Below are 15,375 nucleotides of genomic sequence, written 5' to 3' on the forward strand. Positions count from 1 at the left end.
GTAAACCTAACCTGAACATTCTTTTTCCTACCTTTCCCCATTTTTATCTTAGGCCTCAAAGCCTGCGCCTTTCTTGCCCAGCCAGGCCCGAGCTAGGTGATTGCGCTTTTGCTAAGCTCCTCACCACCCCCCCCACCCCCCGCCGTGTCACGTTACCCAGGGCAACGGCGTCAGCCACGAGGGTCAGGCGTGCGGACGTGGCTGCGCGTCTGCTGTGGTCCGCGCTCTGATCACGGCGGGGGGGTGGGGGGGCGGGGCTCGGCTGCCGGCCGTCTCTCAGAGCCGCAATCGGGCTCGGCCGGGGGGGGGCGGGGCTCGGCCGCCTGCCGTCTCTCAGAGCCGCAATCGGGCTCGGCCGGGGGGGCTCGGAGAGCGGGGCTCTCAGCCGGGGGGGGCGGGGCTCGGAGAGCGGGGCCCCCCTTCCGCCCCCGCCCCCCCTTCCCCCGCCCCCCCCCTTCCCCTTCCCGCCCCCCCCCTTCAGCTAGTATATTAATATATTGGAGGGGAGGGGGTTTGAGGGGGAGGGATTTGAGGGGAGGGGGGTTTGAGGGGAAGGGGTTGTGAGGGGAGGGGTTTTGAGGGGGAGGGGTGCAAGGAGGAGAGGGGTGCGAGGGGGAGGGGGTGTGAGGGGGAGGGGTTGTAAGGGGGAGGGGGCTTGAGGGGCAGGGGCGTGAGGGGGAGGGGGTGAGGGGGAAGGGGGTGTGAGGGGAAGAGTTTAAGGGGGAGTGGTGCAGGGGGAGGGGGTGGGGATGTGAGGGGAAGGAGTTTAAGGGGAGGGGTGCGAGGGGAGGGGTTGTGAGGGGGAGGGGTCGTGAGGGGAGGGGGTGTGTGGGGGAGGGGTTGTGAGGGGGGGTCGTGAGGGGGAGGGGTCATGAGGGGGAGGGGTGTGAGGGGGTCATGAGGGGGAGGGGTGTGAGGGGGAGGGGCTGTGAGGGGAGTGGGTGTGAGGGGGAGGGGTCGTGAGGGGGAGGGGTCGTGAGGGGGAGGGAGTATGAGGGGTCGTGAGGGGGAGGGGTTGTGAGGGGAGGGGGTGTGAGGGGGAGGGGTGTGAGGGGAGGGGTGTGAGGGGGGGCTGAGGGGGAGGGGGTGTGAGGGCAACTGACATTGAGATTGAGGTGGAAACACGTTCTTGGATTTAAGATGTTTGCTTTTGTTTTTTCTCCGAGGTCAAACAGCCCTGCACATCGCCATCGAGCGGCGCTGTCCGGATATCGTGCTCCTGCTGCTGGAGAAAGGAGCCGATGTCAACGCAAAGACAGACGGAACATTCTTCAGACTGAACAGAAAGCGGAATGGTTTTTATTTTGGTCAGTTCACCCTCACTCGCTAAACTCCACTCAACTTTCAAAACAATTCATTCTCACGGGATCTGGGCATTGCTGGCAAGGCCCAGCATTTATTGCCCATCCCCAGTTGTTGTCGAGAAGGTGGTGGTGAGCCACCTTCTTGAACCGCTGCAGTCCGTGTGGTGAAGGTGCTCCCACAGTGCTGTTGGGGAGGGAGTTCCAGGATTTTGACCCAGTGACGATGAAGGATCGGCCGATATGCTTCTAAGTCAGGACGGTGTGTGACTTGGAGGGGAACTTGGAGGTGATGGTGTTCCCATGTGCTTGCTGCCCTTGTCCTTCTAGGTGGTAGAGTTCGCAGGTTTGGGAGGTGCTGTCGAAGAAGCCTTGGCGAGTTGCTGCAGCGCATCTTGTAGATGGTACACACTGCAGTCACGGTGCGCCGGTGGTGGAGGGAGTAAATGTTTAAGGTGGTGGATTGGGTGCCAATCAACTATCTCTCTACAAAGCCCAACCAGGATTGGAATGTTGCCTGCATATCCCGGGGTCCTTCAGAGCAGTGACGAGGAGGAAGGGGAGACCGAGGAGCCCCAGGGTTTGGCGATTCCTGGGAAAGAATGGGTTAGAGCAGAAGACAGTGCGATGAGTCTCGACTCTAACGCAGTGAGGATGTCGGGAGGTGGGAGAGTGGGTCGGCGGGAGAATCCGGAGCTCAGGAGGGAAGTTCAAAGAACTATTATTGTATAGATGAAAGAAACTTGCTGGTGAGTGAGTGGGGAAACTGTGGCTGCTGGAGGTCAATGCGGGGAAATGTGAGGTCATCCACCTTGGATCCGAGAAAGACAAATGGGAATATTTTCTTCCTGGTGAGAGATGAGGAGCTGTGGAGGAGCGAAGGGACTTTGGTGTCCATGAACACAAATCACTCAAAGCCAGTGCACAGGCACAAAAAGCAATCAAAAGGCTAATGGGATGTTGGCCTGTATTTCGAGGGGTTTGGAATATAAAGTGAGGAAGTGAAGCTTCAGTTGTATAAAGCTCTGGTCAGACCCCACCTGCAGTAACTGGGTTCAGTTCTGGGCACCGACCCTCGGGAAGGATATATTGTCCTTGGAGGGGGAGCCGCGCAGAGTAACCAGAATAATATCGGGGCTAAATTCCGAGGACAGGTTGCACAGACTGGGCTTGTATTTCCTGGAGTTTAGAAGATTAAGGGGTGATCGAATCGAGGTGTTTAAGATGATTAAAGGATTCTATCGGGTCGATCGAGAGAAACTATTTCCTCTGGTGGGGGGAGTCCAGAACAAGGGGGCAGAACCTTAAAATTAGAGCCAGGCCGTTCAGGGGTGATGTCAGGAAGCAGTTCTTCACACAAAGAGCAGTGGAAATCTGGAACTCTCACCAAAAAAATGCCGTGGACTCTGGGAGTCAATTGGAAATGTCAAGACCGAGATCGATAGATTTTGTTGGGTAAGGGAATCAGGGATACGGAGCAATGGCAGGAAAATGGAGTTGAGGTGTTGTGGGGCTGGAGGAGTTACAGGGATAGGGAGCGGCGAGGGCCATGGAGGGATTTGAAAACAAGATTAAATTCGAGGCGTTGCCAGACTGGGAGCCAATGTAGGCCGGCAAGCACAGGGGTGATGACAGGGCTGGGGGCGAGTTAGAAAGACGTGTATTTATACAGAGCCTTTCACAGCCCAGGATGTCCCAACGCTCTCCACAGCCAATGAGGTACCTTTGAAGTGTAGTCTCTGTTGTAATGTAGGAATAGGGGAATAAGTTGGGAGACGGGGCAGCAGCATTTTATGAGCTGAGGTTGACGGAGGCCGGACAGGACAGTGTTGGAATAGTCGGAGTCTGGAGGTAACAAAGCCACAGATGAGTTGTTGCTGTTTCTAAATATGTCGTACATCACAGGTGCACTCCCGCTGGCCCTGGCTGCCTGCACCAATCAGCCGGAGATAGTTACGCTTCTGACGGGCAATGAAAGAACGAAGGTTGATGAGCAGGATTCCGAGGGAAACACTGTCCTACACGCACTGGTCACTGTTGCCGACGACACTGAGGACAACACAACGTTCGTAACTGAAATGTACAAGATCTTGATCGAAAGCAAAGTCAGCAATCTGGAAGAAATCAAGAATGTGAAGGGACTGACCCCATTGCAGCTCGCAGCCAAACTGGGCAAGTTTGAGGCAAGAATTTCTCTATTTCTCTATAGAATGGGCACTGGGTACCGTAATACTGGTGATGGCATGGGAGGGGTGGTGGCTCGTTCCAGGGCCGTGGGCAGCTCGCCCACCTGCTGAGATTCAACCATCGTCAGACGGGGACATTGCAGCTGAGCCGGATCCTCTCCGAGCCTGGCACACACATGCACACACACACATGTTCTATGCACATACTCACACATGCACACACTCATAGTCACGTGCACACACACTCACACACATACGTGCACTCACGCACACGTGCACACACACTCATGTGCGCACACTCACGTGCGCACACTCACGTGCACACACATGTTCTATGCAGATACTCACACATGCACACACACACTCGCGCGCACACTCATGCGCACACACACACTCACGTGCACACACACTCACGCACACAGACATATACGCACTTTCCCTCAGGAGTCGGTTCTGATTGATGCCATTGCCCGTTGGTGTGTCAGTGAAGGGGAATTCCGCTCACTAACTCGATGTAAAGTGTTACTTGGTGCGCGACCGCCCTCCGCTGGCTGAAACCTGCACTACATAAATATATCACAAAATGCACGGTAATACTAGGAGCGATTTCCTCGGGACCTTCCAGCTCATCACCTTAACTTCAGCGGGAACCCTGTTTACGCATTTAATCAAACCTCAATTAACGTAACAAGAACCTGTCTGCTCTCTCAGGTAAAAGATCCCACGGCACTATTTTGAGGAAGAGCAGGGGAGTTCTCCCCAGTATCCTAGAGCCAATATTTATCCCTCAATCACCATCACTAAAACAGATGATCTGGTCATTATCACATTGCTGTGTAGGAGCTTGCTGTGTGCAACTTGGCTGCCGTGTTTCCCACATTACAACAGTGACTCCACTTCAAAATGTACGTCATTGGCTGTAAAGCGATTTGGGACGTCCGGTGGTCGTGAAAGGCGCTATAGAAATGCAAGTCTTTCTTTTCTTTAAGGGGCATTTTGTATTTGTCTTGGAGGTACTTTAATATGGAAGTTAAGCATTAATATCTAAACCTTAAAGGGCTAAGAGAGATATGGTAGTGGTCACTGGCCGAGTAATCCAGAGAACGGGAGCTCTGACCCCACCATGGTAGTTTGAGAATTTGAATTCACTTTAAAAAAACAAACTGGGATCAGTAACATGGAGCCTGAAACTGTCGGAATGTCGTAAAAACCCAACCTTTAAAAACGCGCTTTATACTGTGACCTGCTTTAGACGCACAACAACACCTTGTATTTATATAGCGCCTTTAATGTAGTAAAACGTCCCAAGGCGCTGCATGGGAGTATTTTAAGACAAAAAATTTGACACCAAGCCACATAAGGATAAATTAGGGCAGGTGTCCAAAAGCTTGGTCAAAGAGGTAGGTTTTAAGGAGCGTCTTAAAGGAGAAAAGAGAGGTAGCGAGGCGGATAGGTTTAGGCAGGGAATTCCAGAGCTTAGGGCCTAGGAAGCTGAAGGCACGGCCACCAATGGTTGAGTGATTATAATCAGGGATGCTCAAAAGGGCAGAATTAGAGGAGCGCAGATATCTCGGGAAGTTGTGGGGCTGAAGGAGATTACAGAGATAGGGAGGGGCGAGGCCATGGAGGGATTTAAAAACAAGGATGAGAATTTTGAAATCAAGGCGCTTCTTAACTGGGAGCCAATGTAGGTCAGCGAGCACAGGGGTGATGGGTGAACGGGACTTGGTGTGAATTCCCTGCACATCATCGGTTTCAGTCGGACAATGGCACCTCCAGCATCGCAGCCCTCTCTTGGTGCTGTACTGGAGTGCCGGCCTCAGCTATGGATTCAGGGTTCAAACCTACAGCCTTCTGACCCACAGCAGGGCGTCTGCCGACCAGGCCAAGCCTTGTAAAGACTGTTTGCTGAACGGACGTGACGGTTAACGGATGGTCTTGACGTTTTATGTTCTTGCAGATCCTCAGAAATATTCTCAGAAGAGAAATGAAAGACAAGCACAAAGAACTTTCGAGAAAAATCACGCACTGGGCCTACGGGCCAATTTCCTCTTCGCTCTACAATATCACGGGCGTGGACACCTTCGAAAACAATTCCATTCTGAAAATGATCGTGTTTAACACCAAAATCCAGGCAAGCTTGCTTGAATTTATCGATGCGTCCACCAGTTTATCATCTCTCGTCGCGCTCCCGGGCAATTATCTGATAGGCTGTTCCTCGCTCACCTCAAGCCTCCAATGTCACTCGCCTCCTCGCAACCTTCATCTGTCTTCGTTTTGCAGACGTTACTCTGGGTGTTGCTTCCCTCAAGCTTCCTTGGCTGATATTGGGCCATCCTTGCGCACAGCACCTTGAGGTTCATCACACTGTCCTCTAAACAAACTCATTCTTTCCTAGGACTTCAAAGCAGGAACGATTTACCTGCCTCCATCATCCTTTCCATCTACAGTTTCAAACTTGCCTAAATACCATTTCATTGAACCACTGTTGCTTACTCATTATTTCCAAAATTTATCTTCTCCCTCAGCCTTGCTCCTTTAGGAACAGGAGGAGGCCATTCAGCCCCTCGAGTCTGTTCCACCATTCAATGAGATCATGGTTGATCTGTATCTTAACTTCATTCTCTTGCCTTGGCTCCGTATCCTTTTATGTCCTTTTATACCAACTCGCAGGGCACAAAACGCTATGGTTTAATATTCTAACACTTCATAGCACAGCGTCAAAATGGGTTTAATTATTTCTTTCCCTCCCATTCAGAACCGTGACATATTGGTGTCCGTGGAACCGTTGAACACTCTGCTCAAACAGAAGTGGGGGAAATTTGCAAGATGGATGTTCATTGTCAGCTGCGTTCTGTACATGTCGTATGTGATCACTCTCACTGATGTTTATTATAACCAGTTTCCTGTAATCGAGGTAAGTAGCTCCTCTAAAAAGAAAAGATTTGCATTTCTATAGTGCCTTTCACAACCTCAGGATGTCCCAAAGCGCTTTACAGCCAATTAAGTACTTTGTGGAGTGTAGTCACTGTTGTAATGTGGGAAACACGGCAGCCAATTTGTGCACAGCAAGATCCCACAAACAGCACTGTGATAATGTCTGGATAATCTGTTTTAGTGATGTTGATTGCGGGATAAATATTGGTCAGGACAGCGGGGAGAACTCCCCTGTTCTTCTTCAAAATAGTGCCGTGGGATCCTTTATACCCACCTGAGAGAGCAGATGGGACCTCAGTTTAATGTCTCATCTGAAAGACAGCACCTCCGACAGTGCAGCGCTCCCTCAGTGCTGCACTGGGGTGACAGCCTAGATTTTTGTGCTCAAGTCTCTGGAGTGGGACTTGAACCCACAGCCTTCTGACTGAGAGGCGAGTGAGAGAGAGCTACCCACTGAGCCACGGCTGACACTAGAGGGTCGGGATTAGGGTTGAGTGGAGTTTGAGGGTCGGGGTGGAGTTTGTGGGTCGGGGTGGAGTTTCAGGGTCGGGATTAGGGTCGGGTGGAGTTTGAGGGTCGGGGTTAGGGATGAGGTGACCCACCCTGCCAGAACTCCGCCCCACTCTAAAATAACATTATAATGGAGTCTATTTGCCTCTCAGAAATAAACACATGCAGTTTATGGCCATCATATTTATAATAGTGAACATTTTGTATTTTCAGTCTCCATCTCAGATGAATGTCAGAACCACGTCATGGGAATTAAGTGGACAAATTTTCATTTTTTTTATGTGCTGTTGTTTTATTTTTCATGGAGGTAAGTATAAAATTATTTATTTTATGTTGTGTTCCATAAGATGCTGGTACAGCAAGAAATTAGGAAGACAAATGGTATGTTAGGCTTTATTGCAAGGGGGTTGGAGTATAAGAGTAAAGAAGTCTTGCTACAATTGTACAGGGCCTTGGTGAGACCACACCTGGAGTACTGTGCACAGTTCTGGTCTCCTTATCTGAGGAAGGATATACTTGTCTCGGAGGCAGTGCAACAAAGGTTCACTAGATTGATCCCTGGGATGAGAGGGTTGTCCTATGAGGAGAGGTTGGGCCTATACTCTCTGGAATTTAGAAGAATGAGAGGTGATCTCATTGAAACTTGCAGGTAAGCAAGACCAAGATAGGCCATAAACCAGGTGGTGAGCGAGAGTGGCCAGGATGAGATTCACTCCTCGATCTTTGTCCCATGTTAGATTAAGTGGTAGTATACTCCATTCTGGGCAAGCCTCACGCCAGCATCAAGTTCATAATCTGGGCTCCCATTGCATGCAACGTAATACCGAGGGAGTGCTGCCTTGTCAGAAAATTCTTGGAGGGCTTGACAGGGTAGATGTTGAGAGGCTGTTTCCCCTGGCTGGAGAGTCTAGAACTAGGGAGTCACAGTCTCAGGATAAGGGGTCGGCCATTTAAGAATGAGATGAAGAGAAATTTCTTCACTGAGAGGGTTGTGAATATTTGGAATTCTCTACCCCAGAGGGCCGTGGATACTGAGTCGTTGAGTGTATTCAAGGCTGAGATCGATAGATTTTTGGACTCTAGGGGAACCAAGGGATACGGGGATCGGACGGGAAAGTGGAGTCGAGGTCGATGATCAGCCATGATCTTATTGAATGGTGGAGCAAGCTCGAGGGGCCGAGTGGCCGACTCCTGCTCCTAATTCTTGTTACATTTAATTGAGCTACAGTATATTGCATTGTGGTGGTTTCGATTCTGTCCTAGAATATCTGTTGAGTTGTACCTGGTTGTGTGGAACTAGTCTTTAATATGTTGCATTCTAGTATATTTTATATTGTGCTATGCTGCAGTTTTGGAGCATTGTAAGTTTGATTCGGTTATTTGCATAATAATATGGGGTTAGGTTATGCTTTATTTTGCTGTACCATGTTAAGGTTCATTGTTTGGTTTGCATTGGTTTGGATTTGGTGAGCTTAATTCGGTTGGTTTCATTATGTTGAGTTGGATTTGTTAAATTGAGCGCGGTTCGATTTGTTAAGTTTTATTGGATGGGTTTTGGCGGGTCGGGCTGGTTTTAGTGAGGTCGGCTCTGTTGGTTCTGGTTGCATTGTGTTGGTATCATTTGAATTAAAACCCAACAAAATGTTTTTTAATCTTTGTAGATAGCGATGATAACCCAGTTGAGACTCTGACCTCCAATCACTAATGACAGACGCCTGGTTCCACATCCTGTTGTGAGTTTCTCTCATTAATGCTAAATCTTTCGTTTTGGCCATTAACCCATAATGCAAGATTCTATTGTTGACAAAAAAAGGTAAAAGTTCGAGGCCCAACGCCAAGACTTGAATGTACAACCTCGAGAGAGAGTGCTGCAAAAGGACGCTCGTGTGCGCCTCCTTCTGGCCAGCACAGGAGCACCACAGACCGAGCACTCCGCGTCTGTAACTGCCCTCCCACGTCATGGTCAGACCGTGTTGCCGTACCTCACTCTGCATATCGTCATTCCATTTTATGGTATGAATTGCTGTTTGCAAAAGAGGGCAAATCTACCCCCAGTACAGAAATACACGCGTGCTAGAAATCTGAAACAAGAAACAAAAGGCTAGAAATGCCCAGGAGGTTGGTCAGTATATTTTTTCTAAGATCACATTACCATATTTATAATTTACAATTTATTCATCTCACTCTTGTTACTATGGTTTTTTTCTTAACGCAGAAAAGTGCAAAGTGATGCATTTTGATAGAAAGAATGAAGAGAGGCAAAATAAACTAAAGGGTACAATCCTAAAGGGGGTGAATGAACAGAGAGACCTGGGGGTATGTGTGCACAAATCATTGAAGGTGACAGGGCAGGTTGAGAAAGCAGTTAAAAATGCTTACGGGATCCTGGGCTTCATAAATAGAGGTATAGAGTACAAAAGTGTGGAAATTATGATGAACTTGTATAAAACACTGGTTCGGCCCCAACTGGAGTATTGTGTCCAATTCTGGGCACCGCACTTTAGGAAGGATGTGAAGGCCTTAGAGAGGGTGCAGAAAAGATTTACGAGAATGATTCCAGGGATGAGGGACTTCAGTTACGTTGATAGACTAGAGAAGCTGGGGTTGTTCTCCTTGGAGCAGAGAAGGTTGAGAGGAGATTTGATAGAGGTGTTCAAATTCATGAGGGGTTTAGACAGAGTAGAGAGAGAGAAACTGTTCCCACTGGCAGAAGGGTCGAGAACCAGAGGACACAGATGTAAGGTGATTGGCAGAAGAGCCAAAGGCGACATGAGGAAAAACTTTTTTAGGCAGCAAGGGGTTATGATCTGGAATGCACTGCATGAAAGGGTGGTGGAGGCAGATTCAATCACAGCTTTCAAAAGGGAATTGGATAAGTACCTGAAGGAAAGAAATTGCAGGACTACGGGGAAAGGGCGGGAAGTGGGACTAGCCGAGAGTTGGCACGGCCTTCTTCCGTGCTGTAACCATTCTATGATTCTTGACTTTTTTTTGTGGTTTCAATCTTTCTTCCCCATCCTTCTAGTCTTTATTTTTCTTTTCTCTCAACCCCACTGCACAGACCTTTTGATCAGAGGTGCATACAGACTGGAGCAAACTGGCTGCCCAGATTATCAGCGCGAGACCTCACCATCTTTTATATTTGTGCCAGGGGTCTCGCACTATTTGCATGGTCCCAATTGGAACTGGATTCCCTCTGGATTAGACGGCCATCCTTTCAATCAAGGTCATGGGCTCGAGCCCCACTCCAGAAACTCCAGCACAAAAATCTCGGCTGACACTCCCCTGCTGTACCGAGGGTGTGCCGCACTGCCGTCTTTCAGATGAGATGTTAAAGCGGCTCCCTCTTGGGTGGATGTAAAAGATCCCACGGTCACAATTTTGAAGAGCGGGGGGGGGGGGGGGGGGGGGGGTTTCGCCAGGGTCCTGGGGTCAATATTGTTCACTCGGCCTACATCACAAAAAGAGATGATCTGGTCATTATCACATTGCTGTTTGTGGGAGCTTGCTGTGTGGAAAATTGGCTGCCGAGTTTCCTACACTACAACAGTGACTACACTTCAAAAAATACTTTACTGGCTGTAAAACGCTTTGGGACATCCGGTGGTCGTGAAAGGCGCTATATGAATGCAAGATTTTTCTTTCAGCTTTTTCCAGGCTGCGTTGGTGTTCGCCGCTGCCATTCTATGGTGGGTAGGAGTGGATCTATACGTAGCAGCACAGGCTGGGTCTCTGGCTCTCGGCTAGCTTAATATCCTCTACTACACACGGGGATTCCAGAGCATGGGAATCTACAGCGTCATGATACAGAAGGTAAGTGAGATCTCCGAAACCAGGCATACACACAAGAGGGTTAGAGGACCAAGGGAAGGTGGATGGAGCAGCCCCCCCAAGAGTAATCGAGGTAAGGGAATAAGTGAGCAAGGAAGGTTATTTGAAGAGGGACAACGTAATAGGCTGCAAGAGACACAGGATTGTTGCTGGAGAGGGAAGGGATTGAATGATAGTGAGAAGGCGGGGTGTGTAAATGAACGGGGGATGGTCCACCCGAACAATAAAACAACTTGCACATAGAACGCCTCTAAAATAGGAAAACATCCCAGGGTGCTTCACAGGAGTGTAATCAGACAAAGATTGACACCAAGCCAGAGGAACAAAAGCTTGGTCAAAGAGGTCGGGTTTAAGCAGAATCAAAGGTGGAAAGAGTGGTGGGGAGACTTAGGGAGGGAATTCCAGAGTTTAATTGTCCTATGCTGAGAGGTTGTTTCCCCTGGCTGAAGAGTCTAGAACTAGGGGGTCATAGTCTCAGGATAAAGGATTGGCCATTTAAGACTGAGATGAGGAGAAATTTCCTCACTCAGGGGGTTGTGAATCTTTGGAATTCTCTGCTCCAGAGGGCTGTGGATGCTGAATCATTGAGTATATTCAAGGCTGAGATCGACAGATCTTTGGGCAGTAAGGGAATCAAGGGATATGGAGATAGTGTGGGAAAGTGGAGAGGAGGTCGATGATCAGCCATGATAGGAACAAAAGACAGGAAGGAGAAAATCAAAAGTGGGAGGCAGAGAAATCAAGGGTGTAAATCAAACAGGGCTACAGTAAATAATAATTCTAAAAGGACTAAGTGTTAAAAAAAACAAGCCTGAAGGCTTTGTGTCTTAATGAGGAGCATTTGTAATAAGGTGGATGAATGAGCTGCGCAAATAGATGTAAACGGATATGATGTAATTGGAATTACAGAGACATGGCTTCAGGGTGACCAAGGCTGGGAATTCAACATCCAGGGGTATTCAATATTCAGGCAGGACAGGCAAAAAGGAAAAGGAGGTGGGGTAGCATTGCTGGTTAAAGAGGAGATTAACACAATAGTAAGGAAGGATATTAGCTCTGATGATGTGGAATCTGTATGGGTAGAGCAGAGAAATACCAAGGGGCAGAAAACGTTAATGGGAGTTGTATACAGACCCCCAAACAGTAATGCTGAGGTTCGGGATGGCATTAAATGGGAAATTAGAGATGCGTGCAATAAGGGCAGAGCAGTTATCATGGGTGACTTTAATCTACATATAGATTGGGCTAACCAAATTAGTAACAATACTATGGAGGAGGAATTCCTAGAGTGTATACAGGACGGTTTCCTGGACCAATATGTCGAGGAACCAACTAGATCAGGCCATCTTAGGCTGGGTATTATGTAATGTGAAAGGATTAATTAGCAATGTTGATGTGCGAGGCCCCTTGGGGAGGAGCGATCATATGATATAATTCTTCATTAAGATGGAGAGTGAAGTAGTTGACTCAGAGACGAGTGTCCTGAATTTAAATAAAGGAAACTACGATGGTATGAGGCACGAGTTGGCTAGGATGGATTGGGGAACGTTACTTAAAGGATTGACGGTGGATAGGTAATAGCAAACATTTAAAGATCGCATGGATGAACTACAGAATTTGTTCATCCCGGTTTGGCATAAAAATAAAATTAACAAGGTGACTCAACCGTGGCTAACAAGGGAAATTAAGGATAGCATAAGATCCAAGGAGAGGACATATAAATTGGCCAGAAAAACCAACAAACCTGAGGATTGGGAGCAGTTTAGGATTCACAAAGGAGGACAAATGGATTAATTAAGAGGGGGAAAATAGAGTATGAGAGTAAGCTTTCAGGGAACATAAAAACTGACTGTAAAAGCTTCTATAGATATGTGAAGATAAAAGATTGGTGAAGTCAAGCGTAGGTCCCTTGCAGTCAGAATCAGGGGAATTTATAATGGGGAACACAGAAATGGCAGACCAATTAAATACATACTTTGGTTCTGTCTTCACAAAGGAGGACACAAATACCCTTCCAGAGATGTCGGGGAACACAGGGTCTAATGAGGGAGAAATTGAATGAAATCTGTATTTGTAGGGAAATGGTGTTAGGGAAATTGACAGGATTGAAAGCCGATAAATCCCCAGGGCCTGATGATCTACATCCTAGGGTACTTAAGTGGCCCTAGAAATAGTAGATGCATTGGTCATCTTCCAAAATTCTATAGACTCTGAACAGTTCCCATGGATTGGAGGGTAGCTAATGTAACCCCACTATTTAAAAAAGGTGGTAGAGAGAAACCGGGGAATTATAAGCCTGACATCGGTAGTGGGGAAAATGCTAGAGTCCATTATAAAAGATGTAATAGCAGAGCACTTGGAAAACAGTGACAGGATCGGACAAAGTCAACATGGATTTACAAAAGGTAAATCGTGCTTGACTAATCTACTGGAATTATTTGAGGATGTAACTGGTAAAATAGATAAGGGAGAACCAGTGGATGTGGTGTATTTGGACTTTCAGAAGGCTTTTGATAAGGTCCCGCATAAGAGATTAGCGTGTAAAGTTAAGGCACATGGGATTAGGGGCAAGGTACTGACTTGGATAGAGAACTGGTTGGCAGACAGGAAGCAAAGAGTTGGAATAAACGGGTCTTTTTCCGAGTGGCAGGCAGTGACTAGTGGGGTACCGCAGTGGTCGGTGCTAGGACCCCAGCTAGTCACAGTATATATTAATGATCTAGACGAGGGAACTAGTTGTAATATCTCCAAGTTTGCAGACGACACAAAGCTGGGTGGGCGTGTGTGCTGTGAGGAGGATGCCGAGAAACTCCAGTATGATTTGGACAGGTTGGGTGATTATACTGCATCTGCCAAATGTGGATAAATGCGAGGTTATCCACTTTGGTGGCAAAAACAGAAAGGCAGATTATCTGAACGGCAATAGATTGGGAAAAGGGGAAGTGCAACGAGACCTGGGTGTCCTTATGCACCAGTCGCTGAAGGTAAGCATGTAGGTGCAGCAGGCGGTTAAGGCGGCAAATGGTATGTTGGCCTTCGTAGCGAGAGGATTCGAGTACAGGAGCAAGGATGTCTTGCTGCAGTTGTACAGGGCCTTGGTGAGGCCACATCTTGAGTATTGTGTGCAGTTTTGGTCGCCTTATCTGAGGAAGGATGTTCTTGCCATGGAGGGCGTGCAGCGAAGATTCACCAAACTGATACCTGGGATGGCAGGAATGACATATGAGGAGAGATTGGGTCAATTAGGCTTATATTTGCTAGAGTTTAGAAGAATGAGAGGGGATCTCATTGAAACTTATAAAATTCTAACAGGACTAGACAGATTAGATGCAGGATGTTCCCGATGGCGGGGGAGTCCAGAACCAGGGGTCACAGTCTAAGGATAAGGGGTAAGCCATTTAGGACTGAGATGAGGAGGAATTTCTTCACCCAGAGAGTGGTGAACCTGTGGAATTCTCTACCACAGAAGGCAGTTGAGGCCAATTCATTAAGGGAGGAATTAGATATATTTCTTAAGGCTAAAGCGATCAAGGGATATGGGGAGAAAGCAGGGACAGGGTACTGAATTTGGATGATCAGCCATGATCTCATTAAATGGCGGAACAGGCTCGAGGGTCCGAATGGCCAACTCCTGCTTCTATTTATGTTCTTAAATGTCCTCCATTTAATTAAACATTAAAGCAAGGTCCCATCTGCCTGCTCAGGTGGACATCCCCTGACACTCTCTGAAGAGGAGCAGGTGGCTTTTCCTGCTACTGGCCAACACTGCTTCCTCAAACAATACCACTGAAACCAAAGGAGTTGGTCATTCAGCTCATTACTGCTCATGGGAGCTTGCTGTGCACAAGCTGTACTGTGCTGCATTTAACTCCCCGAGAGCCAATACACTTGGAAGCAATGCATTATGTGAAGTGATTCTGGGGCCCCTCAGGTTAAGAGAAGCGGCAAGGCCTTTATTTAAAAAAAAAAGTTCTTAATCTGTTCCTCCCTTTCTCTGGTAAGAAGAAGAAACTGGCTTCATTTTGTAAATTTCCCCGGTGCCAGTGGCGAGGTCAGAAAGCAACAGGGCCACTGTAGACCTGAACCACAGAGCGTTCAACTTTCTCTATTGTGCAAACCATCCACTGTCCCATTCTACTGCGTGCACCCCTTAAACAGCTACTGGGACCTTGGTAATGTCAAGCCAAGGAAGCTAATGTCTAAGGTAGATTAGAGTTATTCTGATTTGGGTAGCGCAAGCAACTCATTCCCACTCTATACCCGGTCTCTGAATGGAATCGTTGTCTGATCAGGTTATTGTGTCACAGTTCTTGTGTCCTTCTTTCAGATTCTGTTAACTGATGTGGTGCGATTCCTGTTTGTCTATTTGCTGTTCCTAATCGGATTTGGCACAGGTAAAAAAGTGAATTTTAATGAGTTATTTCCCTTAGCAATGGTCACAGTTTAAATAGAAAACAATCTCAGCGTAAGGGCGCCCAGCTGAGTGTCACATTTGATTGGGTTCTGAAAGAAGCAGGTCTTCGAGACCATTCCACTGCAGATTACACCGGAGTCTCGCACTGCATTTACTGGACCCGGTTCTGTTGCCAGATTTCCATTACAGCATTCCT

General features: G+C 47.9%; 2 protein-coding genes across 2 annotated transcripts in view; one reads left to right on the forward strand and one right to left on the reverse strand.

Moving 5' to 3' along the window:
- The window catches only part of fam222ba (family with sequence similarity 222 member Ba), a 154,038-nt gene that overhangs the window by 73,553 nt on the left and 65,110 nt on the right, over nucleotides 1–15,375 (reverse strand). The gene's annotated exons all lie outside the window — the stretch shown is intronic.
- The window catches only part of LOC147102284 (transient receptor potential cation channel subfamily V member 3-like), a 72,798-nt gene that overhangs the window by 46,049 nt on the left and 11,374 nt on the right, over nucleotides 1–15,375 (forward strand). Inside the window, 10 exon segments of the mRNA XM_085965112.1 lie at nucleotides 1,167–1,307; nucleotides 3,207–3,484; nucleotides 5,448–5,621; nucleotides 6,246–6,395; nucleotides 7,160–7,216; nucleotides 7,218–7,241; nucleotides 8,596–8,618; nucleotides 8,620–8,667; nucleotides 10,582–10,747; nucleotides 15,093–15,159. Coding sequence (XP_085821238.1) covers nucleotides 1,167–1,307; nucleotides 3,207–3,484; nucleotides 5,448–5,621; nucleotides 6,246–6,395; nucleotides 7,160–7,216; nucleotides 7,218–7,241; nucleotides 8,596–8,618; nucleotides 8,620–8,667; nucleotides 10,582–10,747; nucleotides 15,093–15,159 — 1,128 coding nt within the window.

This window comes from Somniosus microcephalus, chromosome 22 (genome assembly GCF_052327205.1).
Source record: "Somniosus microcephalus isolate GS21.2 chromosome 22, FLI_Smic_1.0, whole genome shotgun sequence".
NCBI classification, from domain to species: domain Eukaryota; kingdom Metazoa; phylum Chordata; class Chondrichthyes; order Squaliformes; family Somniosidae; genus Somniosus; species Somniosus microcephalus.